The sequence below is a fragment of the Vulpes vulpes genome, chromosome 8 (genome assembly GCF_048418805.1).
Source record: "Vulpes vulpes isolate BD-2025 chromosome 8, VulVul3, whole genome shotgun sequence".
In the NCBI taxonomy this organism is placed as follows: Eukaryota; Metazoa; Chordata; class Mammalia; order Carnivora; family Canidae; genus Vulpes; species Vulpes vulpes.
The window spans coordinates 92,903,094-92,918,554 of NC_132787.1; the positions used below are offsets into that span (position 1 = coordinate 92,903,094).

General features: G+C 36.2%; 1 protein-coding gene across 22 annotated transcripts in view; it reads right to left on the bottom strand.

Moving 5' to 3' along the window:
* Window positions 1-15,461, bottom strand: part of NCOA1 (nuclear receptor coactivator 1) — a 241,938-nt gene that overhangs the window by 70,744 nt on the left and 155,733 nt on the right. For all 22 annotated transcript variants that reach the window (XM_025983969.2, XM_025983974.2, XM_025983972.2 and 19 more), the window contains 2 exons: window positions 10,917-11,014; window positions 1,810-1,987 (listed from right to left, as the gene is read on the bottom strand). In XM_025983969.2, the coding sequence (XP_025839754.2) occupies window positions 1,810-1,987; window positions 10,917-11,014 (276 nt within the window). The remainder of the gene's footprint in view (window positions 1-1,809; window positions 1,988-10,916; window positions 11,015-15,461) is intronic.

The following is a 15,461-nucleotide window of genomic DNA, read 5'->3' on the forward strand; positions in this document are numbered from 1 at the left end:
TGGGGAGAGGATTCAAAGTTTCTCAGAGGAGACTGTGAGTCAAAAAATATTTATAATATACAGAGACCAACCTTGGCTTCTTATAACCATTTTTTCTCATACTTTATATGCAACAATGCCTCAAATATAGTGGATAATCAATAAGTTATTACATAAAAATTGGGGTACCTGGTTGGCTCAGTCGGTTAAGCATCTATCTGACTTTTGATTTTGGCTGAGGTCATGATCTCAGGGTTGTGAGACTGCGCCTTGAGTTGGGCTCTATGCTGGTTGTGGAGCCTGCTTAAGATGATTTCTCTCTCTCTGTCCCTCCCCTCACTACCTCCCTCTCTAAAAAGTTTAAAAATAAAAAATGTAAAGCTTTATTTTATGTAATACATAAAAATGACTGTTAAAACATAAATGTTGCCTGATTTGATATAAGAAAATGGAATTCAGTTATAGAAAAGATGTCTGTATATTTCTTTTTTTTTTTTTAAGATTTCATTTATTTACTCATGAGAGACAGAAAGAGAGAGAGAGAGGCAGAGACACAGGCAGAGGGAGAAGCAGGCTCCATGCAGGGAGCCCAACGTGGGACTCCATCCCGAGTCTCCAGGATCACACCCTGGGCTGAAGGCAGATGCTCAACCAATGAGCCACCCGGACTGCCCCAGATGTCTGTATATTTCAAGTGATCATCACTGTGTGATGGGTCACTATATCCCAGTTACAATGTTATGTTCAAACCATGGTGACAGAGGGTTTTTAAAAAGGCTCTCCTCTCACCATTCCCAATAGTTTTCTTACTTTATCCTCCTCACTGACCCTCCTTCCTTTTAACCATTTCATCAGCCTGTAACTGTTAGAGAAAATCATGGAAACAAACCTATACTGGAGGAAGGAGTCTTGGTTTTGCTATGAGCTAGCTATGAGGTTTGGGTTAATTACTTTATCTCTGCACCATCTTTAAAATAAAGGAATGCGCTATGTTATCTCTAAAGTAATTTATACTCTAAAATTCTATAACAAAACACCAAAGACCCCTTGATAATTCAAATATCAAACTAGTGATTTTAATAGAAATAACCATTTCAGGCCCCTAGGTACTATAAACACACAGTACTCTTTTCAAAGAAGAAATAAAGCTTCTATCCTATTGAGTGAATAACATAGAAAATAAAGAGGTACAGATTAACATTTTATTTGCATGTGTGGTTTAGTTATATAGAATTTCTAGCCAACACCCTCCCCTTACTTTTAGAGCACACATAGGCTAAGGAATAGGCACAGGGTTTAGCAAATGAACAGAGGCTAGAAATCAGACTCCATCCATCCTCTCAGCTAGACTCTTTTGTCAGCAATCTGTCCAACCATATTTGGAACTTCTGAGTTGAAACTACTGATCTCCAAAAATGTTCATTTTAATACATATATAACATGATAGTATTTTTTCACTCCCTTTTTTTTTCCTTTTGAGCAGGGTGGTGGGAAGGATATACATTTGTCACTTTCTTGGACATAATCACAATTAAAAACAGGTAATTTCAAGCAGAAGCTTCTGGTGGCAAGGCAGATGACTGCTCTGCTTCTCATTACTGTCGCATGATTAGGGCATAACAAGAGGAACAGGATAAAAGGAATGCTATCACTTGTTTGATGATACCCTCCCTTCATATTTACATATTGGGCTGAAATTAAATTTAAAAATATTTTTAACATAACATATTTCAGAATAATACTATGTATTATAAATATAATTACTGTATAATGGAAGAATAATAGCTATACAGAGTTCATATTTTTTTAAAAAAACACATTGCTTTGTACCTAGTGATTTTGGTAGCAGATTTTTCACAAATTCTGCATGATCCCCTACATGCAGTATGCTGTAGACACTGGTATTCATTAATTCCTCCTGATTGTAACCCAAGTAGCTGGTCACATTCTCTGACACAAATACAATTCTCCCTTCACAGTTCACAACAAAGAAAAATCCATCCAAAGCCTGCAAAGTCAAAAAAAAAAAAAAAATTAAGAGATTGAAAGGTTAAAAATATAAAAGAAAAATAAACATAACACATTTCTCTATTGAAAAAGAGATAAAAAATATGGCAAGTTAAAAAAAAGATTTAATAGAAGATTTAATACTTAATAGATTTAATACTGCATGTTCTCTGTAGAAGGGATATGATTTTGAAACAGACTATACAGTAATATACAGCAGACATGAATGAGTGTATCAACCCTCTGAGAGAGACACACTATGGTAGCAGATGTGAAGCAAATAATTGATATGCATACAGTCATAAGTATCTCTCAACTATAGGTTAAGACCTGGTTTCTACCCTCAAAGAACCTATGGTACAGTACTACAGAGATATAAATATAATAAAATACCAGTAATGCAGTGTCGGAAACATACACCAAATATTCTATGAGCACAAAGATAAACACCTAACTTGAGGTTGGGGTGGGAAACAAAGAAAGGCTGTTTGCAGACCCCTACCTGAGTTCTACAGGACATAGGAGGAGAGGAAGAGGAATGAGGGAAAAACAGTCTAGGCAAAGGGGAGAGTGTGGCACATTAAGAAACAAAAAAGCCGTTTAGAGTTGCTGGAGTACATGGTATAAGATAGGCTCATGGCAGGAAATAAATCTGGAGAGGCGGATAAGAGCCAAATCACAGAGGGCCCTTCTATGCTCTTGATACAGAGCTAGGGGTCTCCTAAAGGATATATATACCCTAAGGGGAGCATTAAATCCAGAGGTGCAGGGAAAAAGTTAGAATCTCTATTTATAGTATAATCTAAAATACAAAGAAGAAATTAAGATTAATAAATCATGCTGACACCCTGATACCTCAACTCAGTCCAGACAGACATATCGCAAACCATGGATTCCTGACAGAAGATCCAGAATGTAGAGGTTGATGACTGCACCCTACTTATATATAACCTTTCCATTTATTGTTATATACTACAGTTTACTTGCTATAGAATATGCATAAGCAGTAGAAACAAGACCTTTGGAAAACAGTACATTTCTAGGATTTTGTAACAAGATGTAAAATGACCATGAAAATCCTTCATGTCTCACATAAGTGTGCTAGTTATCTGTGGTAAAAATTCTTAAAAGAGCTAATAATGTCATGGCTTATTCATTTTTCTTTTTTAAAAAGGCAAGTGTTCCAAATTTGCTGACCTTTTCTATGATGACAAGTGGTTATGATAATAAGTTACCTAGCAGATGTTTTCCAAATAACAAACACACTTAATTTTGTCTATCCAGGGTAAAGATGAAATTTAAACAATGAAAAAGTAAACTGCCTTTCAAAAAGACACTTACGCTAGAGACAGAACATGAAAATGCATGTTTTGAAATGTTACCTTAGTTGTGACTTTGTCGCCAAAATGATGAGAATTACCTGTAAGAATTTTCTTCTCTGTGTAAAATGTTAAAAACAGGACTTTTTACCTGCTCAAAAATCTTCCAGTTTCAGTAGGCTTTAAACTAATTTTCTTTTTTTAAATGTGGAAATGCAACACCTTTTGATTACTTTGGAAGAATCACCAAGATAAAAAAACATGGAATTTCAATAAAAACCTAGGGATATAATTAATGATCTAAAAAACTCACCATCAGATAAACCCTTTGCTAACCTATTTCATGATTACAAGAACACAGATAGGAAAGCACCCTCATTTCTAACTAATCATTTTGTTTGGGTTTTTAAAAATTAAATTGGCTATCAATTTCATAGCAGATGATCAATACATATTATTTGCCTTATGGCTTTTGTGAAAATAGAAACAATGGAAATACAGCTGTATCAATTATTTAAAAGTAGATCCAAAATTATTTAAATTGTTTTTAGCTATTAATTGAATCTGTATAAATATAATTTCACTTATATTATTTTTAGTCTCTTAAAGTTTAATAAAGAACAGTGTGGGTATAACTGTGTCATAGTTTAGAGCAAGAAACAGTATTTTTTAAAAAGATTTATTCATTCATTCATTCATTCATTCATTCATGAGAGACACACACACACACACACACAGAGAGAGAGAGAGAGAGAAAGAGAGAGAGAGGCAGAGACACAGGCAGAGGGAGAAGCAGGCTCCATGCAGGGAGCCCAACGTGGGACTCGATCCCAGGTCTCCAGGATCACACACCCTGGGCTGAAGGTGGCGCTAAACCGCTGAGCCACCAGGGCTGCCCCAAGAAACAGTATTGACATCAAAAGATAGGCAAGCAAAGTCTGGTTGTTCCATGGTGAGCCAACTGCAAGGGCCACACTACCCAGCCTCTATAATCAGCTAGTTTTCAGTGCCTCCTTCTTGGTTCCTCCCTCTCTACCTCCCTGGTGACCCTGTCTATCCTCAAAGCCACAGTCTCTCCTTTGCTTTCTTCACTTTCTATGTCTGTCTCTGGAAGTCGCTTATTATCTGCAGAGGGAATGGGAGAGAACAAGACCCACTTCTGGGATCATCTCTGCCCAGTCTGAAGACCAGCCAACAGTGGGCTCAGTATCCAGCACCTATGGATTCACCCGGACTATTTGGTGTAATTATTTTTAAAGTATCTGCAAAATCAAAGGACTCCAAAGTTCTCCTTTATTATAGTAGGCCTGGAGTACCTGTAGTATCCTTTCCACAGACCCACTGGGGCTTCTCCAAGTTCTCCTCCTATTGACTGTACCTCACTTTACTGCCAGGCTGGGCGGTTATTCTAGTAACTGGCTTTTGGAAAAATGCAGCTGATCCGCCTTACAGGGAGTGAAGAACTTTCACCAGGTCTCTCTCTGCTTGGCCTCAGTTACATGGACTTGTTGTTTCCTCTGGGAAGTCTGGGGCATCATATTTCTTTTGAGCTTCCCCAGAAAAGGCTGGCTTGGAAAACAGGTCTACAAAGGTTCCCTCGTGGTTGCAGAGTTGTCCTGCTAACCCTACTTCTGGGATGCAGACAGCCTGTCTCTTGCTGGAAATGCCTTTTTTTTTCTAATTACAGTTGATATATATATATACTTATAAAAACTGCTTAAGTAGAAAAATGAAATAGTAGAAAATCGGCCAAAATCTCACCCCCAAAAGACTGGTAACATTTCAGGGAATATTCTTTGAGACTATTCCTATGAATATACAAACATCTCTAATTTCTTGAAGTATGACTAATATAATCTGCTGATAATCTCTTATTCTACAAGTTTCCCTTGTATGTTGTGCATATAATTAACTTCCAAGGTGCTTCTGGGAAGGAATCTTTCTGTTTCTCCATGCCCTGGCAGTCAGTCTTCCACCAAGCTGCACACAGATGGTAACAAACATCCATTCATTCAGCACATTAGCAAACAGAGGGGTTTCTCTCCTGACCCCCCAGTGTTTCATGGCAGGGTCCACACTGGCCAAGGCTTTTCACAGGGCTTTGGCTTTATATCACTCCATAAGTTTCACTATCACCTACGTGCTAGTTAACATACAAAAATTCTGAGATAAAACACACAATTCTCAACAATTTTATGGTCTCTGAAGGGAAAAAGACAAGTACGCATAGCTATAATATAGTACAAAGAGGAATTCAAAAAGGTTAAGCACAGAGTGAAGCACTCAAAATGGGTAAAGGAGCTACTGTTGTTGGTATGGACTACTGGGAGGAGGCCACACTACACCCAAGAGAAGTCTTAAAGGACACGGAATAGTAACTCAGGTGGATAAGGGATGGAAAGGACATTCGTAACAGAGGAAACAGACCAGAATTCAAAAAACAAAATCACCTTGTATGCACTTGTTATTATCTGTGTTATATATAACAGCAAAATGCGTTTTTTTTTTAAATCTTGCACAAAAACAAAAAAATAAGAAACTTATTTTAAAGGCAATGGGCATTTTTTTGAAGGCAACGGTTTTAAGCACAAGAGTGACATGATCTGCTTTTGTAAAGATCGTTCTGGCAGTAGGTTTGGCGTGTAGACTGGAAGCAAGAACAGTTGCAATGCTATTGTGATACTCCAGTTCAAATGAGAGCCTGCATTAAGGCAACAGCAGTGGAAGTGATAGAAGAGAATTTGACACACGCAGAACAAATAGCGTTTGGTGACCTCTTGCAGCTGTGGAAATGAGCATTTAGGGAGATCCTTCACTAATGATGTAAGAGTCCTGGTAGATAAGTGCCTTTTTCCGAATCTACTCTTTTTTATTTTATTTTATTTTATTTTATTTTATTTTATTTTATTTTATTTTATTTTATTTTATTATTTTATTTTATTTATTTATTTTTACTTTTTTCCCCTCATATTTTTAAGCCAGAGGTAAAGGGACACATTGTAAATTTAGTTTTAGAAATGTTATATTTAAAAAAAAAAAAAAAAAAAAAAAGAAATGTTATATTTGAGGGGCACCTGGGTGGACTGCATCTGACTCTTGATTTTGGCTCAGGTCACGATCTCAGAATTGTGAGACTGAGCCCCGAGTCAGGCTCATTCTGGACAGGGAGTCTGCTGCTTAAGATTTTCTTTCTCTCTTTCTCTCTGCCCCTCCTGTGCCTGCTCTTTCTCTCTCTCTCTCTCTCAAAAAAAAAAATATATATATATATATAATATATGAAATGACTAAGGAACATTCAAATGGGGATGTTCAAAAGGTAGCAAGATAGAGTAAAATTCTGAAAAGAGATCTGAGCTAAAGATAGACATTTGCAATTTACAGGTACATATGGAATCATCTGGTTTTCTGTTTATTTGTTCTTAACTATAATCATCTTTTTTCCTTCCACAGAATATCTGATTTCCTTTGGAGACTTACTTTCTACTTATTTCCCATTAAATAAAGTCTCAGGAGATTCTTAATCAGGCCAATGGGAGACTTCCAATCTGAATGGGGACCTTGAGGAAAATTACAGAAAGAACAAACATGGCAGGAATGCATTCATCCTAGCAGCAGGGTACTCCTGATGGGTCTTTCTAGGAGACTGTTCATATCCTATCTGCTCTATAGCTTCCTTAAGAGTAAGAGGCTGGTTTTATCTTATTTCCAATTATGGTTCAGTGATATCCAAATAGCACTCCAATAAATTCACATTTGCTTAATTTAGTCAGAATTGGTGTCTGCTGCTTGAAAACCAAGAACCCTAAATGATAATTTATACATACCTACATGCACACACATGTACACAAATATATCACAGGACACAGACACAGACGTAGACAAAAGTACCCAGTACCCAAAATGTGCATGGGATAACAAAAAGGAAAAGAGCAAAGGCCAGAACCCTGAAGGATGCGGACATTTAACAAGGCAGGTGAAGAAAGGGAAATTTGAGGGAGGGGCTGAGAAGTAGCTGGAGAGGAGATAGTTTTGTCAAGGATACAACACAAAGAGTCTTAATAAAGAGGGACTGGGTGGTGAACGGTGGTCAAGAGGCAGGCACACTGTAATGCAGGGAATGGCACAAAGTGAGGTTAGGAGGCCTGAATGCTGAGGAAGGTACTGGGAAACCTCCATGATTAAAACAGAATTTTTCTTGGGAAGCAGTGGGAGATAAGAAGCTAGAGTCAGACAACGCAGAGTTTTGAATAAGAGGTAGGGAAATTCAGACAGTAGAAACAATGGACAATGAGGACGATAAAAAATGCAGGAGTACTTACTATGTGTCAAGCAACAAATATTTGTTGAATAAAGTCTAACTCCACTCTCCTTTTAAATATGAGGAAATCACCTCCAGTATCTTCATTCTTAACTCATACTACTTTATGTTTAAAAGGGGGAGGGGCACCTTGGGGCTCAGTCAGTTAAGCCTCTGCCTTCAGCTCTGGTCATGATCCCAGGAATCTGGGATCGACCCCCCTGTTGTCAGGTTTCCTCCTCAGAGGGGAATATGCTTCTCTCTCTCCCTTTGCCCCTCCCCCTCCACTTGTGCTCTCTCTGATAAATAAATAAAAAATTTTAAACAACAAATAAAAGGGGGGAATAACTGGAAAACTATATGGTGAGAATTCCTCATAGGATGGTTGATAATTGGTTACTTTTGAGATGTGCACATCTTCTATCTAAGCAAGTCCCTCTAGATCAATGCTGCCAAAGAGAACTTGCTGTCATTGCAAAAAGTTCTGTAACTGTGTGTCCAATACAGTAGTCATTAACCACATGTGGGCATTGAGCATGTTACATGTGCCTGGTGAGGATGAAGTACTGAATTTTAAATTTTATTTAACTTTGAATAGACATGTGTAGCTAGTGGCTATCTTCCTGATCTTCCTGAGTAGTGAAGCTCTAGACTGCCTGAATGAATCCAAGGGCACTGTCATGATGGCTTTTCACCACTTCTCCTAGCTGCCCTGGATTAGATTATATAAAGTTTAAGGCAATGAGGACAAGATTGGGGGATGCAGAAGAAGGCAGAGAAAAAGCTGCTGATGGAGGCAGCGTTCAAGTCTGTAAAAGTTAGTGATTCTATTCTGAAGTCTGTTTCACATATCTATAGCTAATGAAAATACTGTTAGCTCCTTGAAGTCAAGAACCTAAATATATTTCTATTCTGAGGTTTCAGAATTTCTAACTTGATGTACTTTTTCATATTTGAATTTGCTTGCCTGATGGCCTCTAAATCATGTGTGATACTATGTTACAGCTTTTCCTTGATTCACAGTGGTTTTCAGGTAATAATTTCATCAGCTAAAAGTAATAATTCCTACTTTGTTTTCTTTTTATAGTAGCTTTGAATGGACATTTTCCTGTCATTTCCTCTTCATGTTAAAGTGTTGTGGACTTGTCTCACACAGCAATAATGAATGTTTACATAAATTAAAGCAGCAGTAATATTCTCTATCTCCAGGTGTGATGTGTTCGGTTTGTTGGTAATCTACTTGCTTTCCATGTTGATCTCTGAAGTTTCTGAAGAATGTATGATGAAGCTAGGATTTAAGTGATCACCATTTTCCTACAGGAACCCCCCAAATCTCAACAACTTATAATATAAGTATACTTATACTATACTTCTTAGTATCTTATACTTCTTAGTATCTCTTTTTTTTTTTACTTCTTAGTATCTCAAAAGACATTATATGCAGAAAATAAACTCAATAAAATATTTAATGAATCCAAAGGAGTCCTGAGCCTAGCTTTAAACTTGGCACTGAGAAGGCAGACAGAACCAACACACGAAAACTGGGCAATATGCAAGAATTAGTCTACTAACATCCTGTGGGGTAGAAGAGATAGGCAGTAAATGCTGGGGAAGAGCAGGTCTCCAGGAAGCGCCAAGGGTACTCAAGGAGGGGGCCGGTGACAGGTGCCAGACCAGGCAAGGAGATGTGGTAGAAGTTGGAAATAAACCAAAAGTTACTTTTCTTTCTTTAACGTATTTTCCTCTAATAGCTTCCATTTTAAAATTTCAAAATATAGCAAATTTGAAAGAATTCTGTAGTGAACATCCGTACATTCACCACATAGATTCTACCATAAACATTTTTACCTTACTTGTTACAACACTGTTTCCAAAATATGGTCATGTGTCACACACTCAATTCAGTAGGTTATGAAGAGGATATAATAAAAATCGTCGGACTCGATCAGGTATGATTAGCATCCCCTCTCGATCCTGTATGCATACACACTCTCAGATAGCAGTCATTTCTATTCAGTTTCAATGACCTATGTCTTTATATATTTTTTACTATCTACAAAATATGTGCATTTCCTTAGTAAAAATCATTAAAACTGACAGTGTAAGTAATACAGTGGTTGTGTCACATGAAGGGAAAATGAAGAATTTAGATTCTGAGGGCAAACTGCTACTAGGAGAGTAAAAAATATTTAGCAGCCTGTTAAAAATAAAGGAACAGAGTATGTGAAGGGTTAGAACAAGAAGTACATATTTAGGTGTCATCTCCTAAAGCACACAAGGAATTTCTGGGGCTAGAAAAGCCAAAAACTGAATTTTCAGAATATTCTCACATTAGCAGTATTGGCGGAGAGAATTATGGATAATAAAAAAAAGAGCAATTAGTTGGGGTAATAGAGGAAAAGGTATACGGGAGCTAGAACATAAAGAGACCCATACAAGTCTGAGTTGTCAGAAAGACTTCACCAAAAAGGAGGGCCTTCAAGCAGGACAAGAAAAGGAGAATTTATTATTTATACAAAATATATTAAAAATATATAAAATATGTGTATATGTGTGTATATATATATATGTATGTATATGTATACATGTAAGTGTACAAATGAAACTAGGCCTAGAGACAGAAAGGCATACTCTGCAGGGAATGAGTGTGTCCACACACATGTTCGTAAACATTCATGTATGAGAGGGGGCACTTGAGGTGATGAGCTTGCTCGGAAATAAAACATCTGCATTGAGAACAGAGGGAGTGAGGATTAGACAGGAAAAGCTGGGGAGAAAATGACAATAATTACAAGATTATTCGAGTTTCAAGGTTCTTCACTTTAAAAAGTTTAGGAGAGGGTTGTTAAAATATTAAGTTCCCTTATAGTATTTACATAAACAATTAAAAATTTTAATCAGGAAACTTTTTAGGAAAACATCTACTCTGATAAAGTGTGGCATCCCTTACTCAAAAGTGAAATTCTACCATAGATATACATAGATAGCACTAGCAAACTAAATTATAATGTTTTATGCTCCCAAAGAGTCCCAACCACTCCAGGAATAAACGGCAGAGCCGTGCAGCAGGCTTCAGTTTTCCATCTGACTACATAGAATGCCTTTATGAAAAGTTCTCATATTCATTATTCACATTTAATTCTGAAATAGCCATAACTGTCAAAATAGATTATAAAATAATTATTAAAGGTTTTTGAAAACTTACTGTGTTTTAAAATTTATTAATTAGAAGTAAAACATAAAAGATAAAGAAAAAACCAAATTGGCTTAGATCAAAGATTTTGATAATTTTGTGACTAAGTGAGAACAGCTACCTCCAACAGGAGAGGTCCCAGGGACTCCTTTTCTATCACTCCCTGACTGCTCGATGAGATGTCTGATTTCTGTACTTCATCATCAGTTGTGGATTTCTCTATAATAAAGAAACAAAAAGTCACACATCCAAAAAGGGTACATTTCTCTATAATAGCAAGTTTGTGAAGACAAGATTCACCTAATTTAAGATTCAAATAACATCTATAATCTAGGTGATATTTATTAATAGTATTATTTCATCTTAATATACTCATTTTATGGATGACAAAATTGAGGGTGACAAAGATTGAGTAACGTGTTGCACATCATATAACTAATAAATGGCAACAGGAAAATTTGAATTCTAACCTATTAAGTCCAGTGTTCCAACAGTGGGAAAAACAGTATAGATAGCCTTTTGAAAAAGTCTACACCAAAAGTTTTTAAGAAATGACTAAATTGTAGAAGAATGATGATTTCCTCCATTTTTATACTTTTCTGATTTCATCAATTGCCACTGAATAAAGAGTGAACAAATGCTCTTTCCTTTAAAGCCTGCATGAATTAGCTAAACTTTCACATTCATGTCATGGCAATCTGATTGATAAACCCGTAACCGCTAAATGATCCTGAAATTCTTTTGTGCAGTGATGCTATGCTGGAAAAGTCATCCATCATCTTAAAGCAGCACTATACTTAAATAAGTTTCCAATCTGTCAAACTAGTTAGTTAGCCAAAAACCAAATGTGGTATTATTGAATACAGATATCATTTTTTCACTTTAAAATATGAACTATTTCATATATTACAAAAAAAAAAACAGAAAATGACATAGCATAAGTTCACATAGCCACTGTTCATTTTTCACAGATGTTAACATTTGCTTCAGGTCCTTCCTTTTTAAAAAATAAATGTTGCACACAGAACTAATGCTCTGCCACCATTTCTCCTCTGTCCCTTTTCAGAAATAACCAGCATTCTGAGGTCAGTGTAATAATTTCTAAGCTGTTTTTATTATTTAAGTACACACATGTATGATTTCATGAATAACAGATTGTTGTTTTGTGTCTTAAAGTTTACATAAATATAAAGAATTTTTCCAACTTACTTTCATCAATCAATATTATGTTTGAAATTTAAGCACACTGATATAGATTTGATTCATTCATTTGAACTGGTATACAGTATTATATTATATGAATAACCCACAGATTTCCTAGTTCACTATTAACAAACCTTTGACTATCACAGTGCTATAATAAACTATTTTCAGTATTTCCTTTTTTGTACATGTGTGACAGGTTTCTTTAGGGTAAATACTAAAAGTGAAGTTGCTAGATCATATAGGGTCTGTGTATTTTCTATTACTAAGTTTGGGGAGCTAGGGGGTTCAGTTGGTTAAGCATCTGCCTTCAGCTCTGGTCATGATTCTGGAGCTGCAGAATCGAGCCCAGTTTCAGGTTCCCTGCTCAGCAGGAAGCCTGCTTCTCCCTCTCCCTCTGCGACACCCCCCACCCTCTGCTTGTGCGCGCTCTCAAATAAATAGGTAAAATCTTAAAAAAAAAAAAAAGTGCTAAGTTTGATAGATTGTTCTCTAAAGAAAATGTACCACTGGTCATGTTCATGGGTTTTTATTTTTCTTTATCTGCATGGACAGCTGATGTCACAATTGTGTGTGTGTGTGTGTGTGTGTGTGTGTGTGTGTGTGTGTGAATCTAATGGGTGTAAAATGTCATCTCATATAGTATTCAGAGTAACAGCTTTACTGAGCTACAATTCACATAGCATGCCATTCATGCATTTAAAGCATACAATTCAATGGTTTTTTGTATATTCACAATTGTGCAACCACCTTCACAATGCATTTTAGAACATATTCATCATCTCAAAAAGAAACCTTGTGTTCTTCAGCAGAGTTACTCCCCATTTTCCCAAAACTACCAAGTCCTGTGCCAACCACCAATCTACTTTCTATCTCTAAGTATTTGCCTATTCTGGACATTTTATATAAATGGAAACATACTTGTGTGGTCCTATGTGATGGGTTCTTTTGTTTGGCCTATTTTCAAGGTTAATCCATATTGAGGCATTTGTCAATACTTAATTCCTTTTTGTTGCCAAATAATATTCCACTGTATAAGTATACCTCATTTTACTTATCCATTAATCAACTGATAGATATATGGGTTGTTTCCAGTTTTAAGCTATTTATGAATAGTGATATTATAGATATTTGTGTGCAAGTTTTCATGTGGACATATGTTTTCATTTGTCTCAGATATATACCTACAAATGGAATTGCTGGACAATATGGTGGAACTACTGGACTATTTTCCAAAGCGGCTGCACAATTTTATTTTTCATTCTTACCAGCAGCATATAGGGGTTCCAATTTCTCCCATCCTTACCAACGGTTGTTATCTGTCTTTTTGATGATAGCTATCTTATCTCATTGTGGTTTTGATTTGCATTTCCCTGATGGCTAATGATATCGAGCATATTTTTCCTGTGCTAATTTATTAGTCACTTATAGGTCTTTGGAGAATGTCTATTCAGAGCCTTTGCCTATTTTTTAATTGGGCTATCTTTTTATTATTATTATGGTATAGAAGTTTCTCATTTATTTCTAAGATCTACTTCCTTCATCAATTCATGCTTTTATAGTATTAAAACACAGGTTTTTGTGTTTTAAACAAGTTTGCAAAAAAACATAAACCATCAAGTCCAAGTAAATTAAATAACTGTGTGAAAAGCAAAACATCTAAAATTTTAGGCAAATCCTAAGGCAGGAGTAGCTAAGTGACCTACTTTCTGGCTTAAGGAATGTGAACAGAAATGACATGCAATTTCTGGGTCTTATCCTTAAAAGGAAAGAAGCATGCCTTCCCATTTTCTTCTTCCCCCTTCTTGTCAGCTGGGATATGGACAGGTGAGCCATGTCTAACCATGTGAGTAATGGTAATATACTAGGAATGACACAGCAAAAAAGATGGAAGGAATCACAACCTCTGACACATACATAGATTATCTTGTTAAAGCTACTGTGTTTGGGGTCTCTTGTTACAGTAGCCTAGCCTATAATTGTAGCTAATATATTCTGTATTTCCCAATAACATGTTTATTTGCTATATCTTGATTATGTTCATGACAGACATTACTGACATTCAATCATAAAAAGACTTGAACTTACATCAACCTTCTACACATATATTTCTCCCTCACTCTCCCTCCCTCCCTCCATTCTCCCAATATAGTTACAAGAATTTTTAGAGCAATCAGTATTTAATGTCTATGTTACTGTAGCTACATAAATACATGGTTCACAAATGAGCCAAGGTATGTGCTACAATTTACATTTCTTATATTTTGTGTTTTAGTTTTTTTTTTTTAACTCATCTCTAAACTGTCCCCAAGAGCTGAAAAATTCCTCTCAATTTGGTCAGTCATCAGATATTCTTCCTTTTTTTTTTTTTTTTTAAATGGAACTATTCCTCCTGGAGACCCATATCTACCTGCTTCAACTGGGACTGGCTACATTTTTAGGAAGATGAACAACTGTAGTTCTAAGTCTCTATTCTATCTTTCTTCTGTTAAGATTCTATGGTTTCCTTGGATTAAGATCTTATGCCTTTCTTTCTTGGTTTTGGTAGCTACTTCTGAAAAAAGTACACAAAAAAACTTTTCAACTGAGGCTTTGAACATCTGAAAATGTCTTTATTTTGCACTCATACTTCATTTGGGTGCACACAGAATTCCAGGTTTAGAACTCTCATTTTTCAGTGCTGCTATTCAGAAATCTGGATACATTCTGAAAATCTAGTATGCACCTATTTTTTCTTTCTCTTGTTTTTTTCTCTGTAGTTTCTAAAAATTGTGCATTGGTATGGGTTTTTTCTTTTTTCCTTTCTTTTTTATTCACTGTGTTGAGCACTATATGAGTGCTTTCAATCTGGAAATCCACACTGCTCTAATTCTGAGAAGTGTTTTGTTTTTATATCATTACTCTTATAATTTCTTCCCTTCTATTTGGTCTGTTCTCTTTTTCTGGAATTAATCATATGTTATACCTCCTGAACTAATCCCATAATTCCCATCTTTCCTTTGCTTTCCACTGCTTATCTTTTTACTTTAGTTTATTTTCTAAGGGATTTCTTCACACTATCTTTCAACCCTTCATCTATTTATTCAACAAATATTCATGAAAGTCTACTACATAGCCAGGAATTGTTTTAGAGATGGAGAACACAATGATGAGCAAACAAAAATCCTCACCCTTAGGGGGCTCTAGTGGGAGTAGGGAGAAAATGTGGATAGAGGGGGCAAGACAGGGAACTGATTTTGTCATGTTGACCCATTCCCAATGGTCAGTGTCTGTGTGTCTTTTCCTTTGGACTGCTCAGGATCCCCAGGGGAGTCCTCTCACCTCTGACTTAGGGAGCATGAGTCAGGCTGTTAGGGTTTAAGATCAAGCTGCAAGGAGACATACAGCCTCTTACTGGCTTTCCCCTGCAGACTTAAAATACCAGTTTCTCCTGTCTGCTCAATCGGCTGTCACTAGACAATTG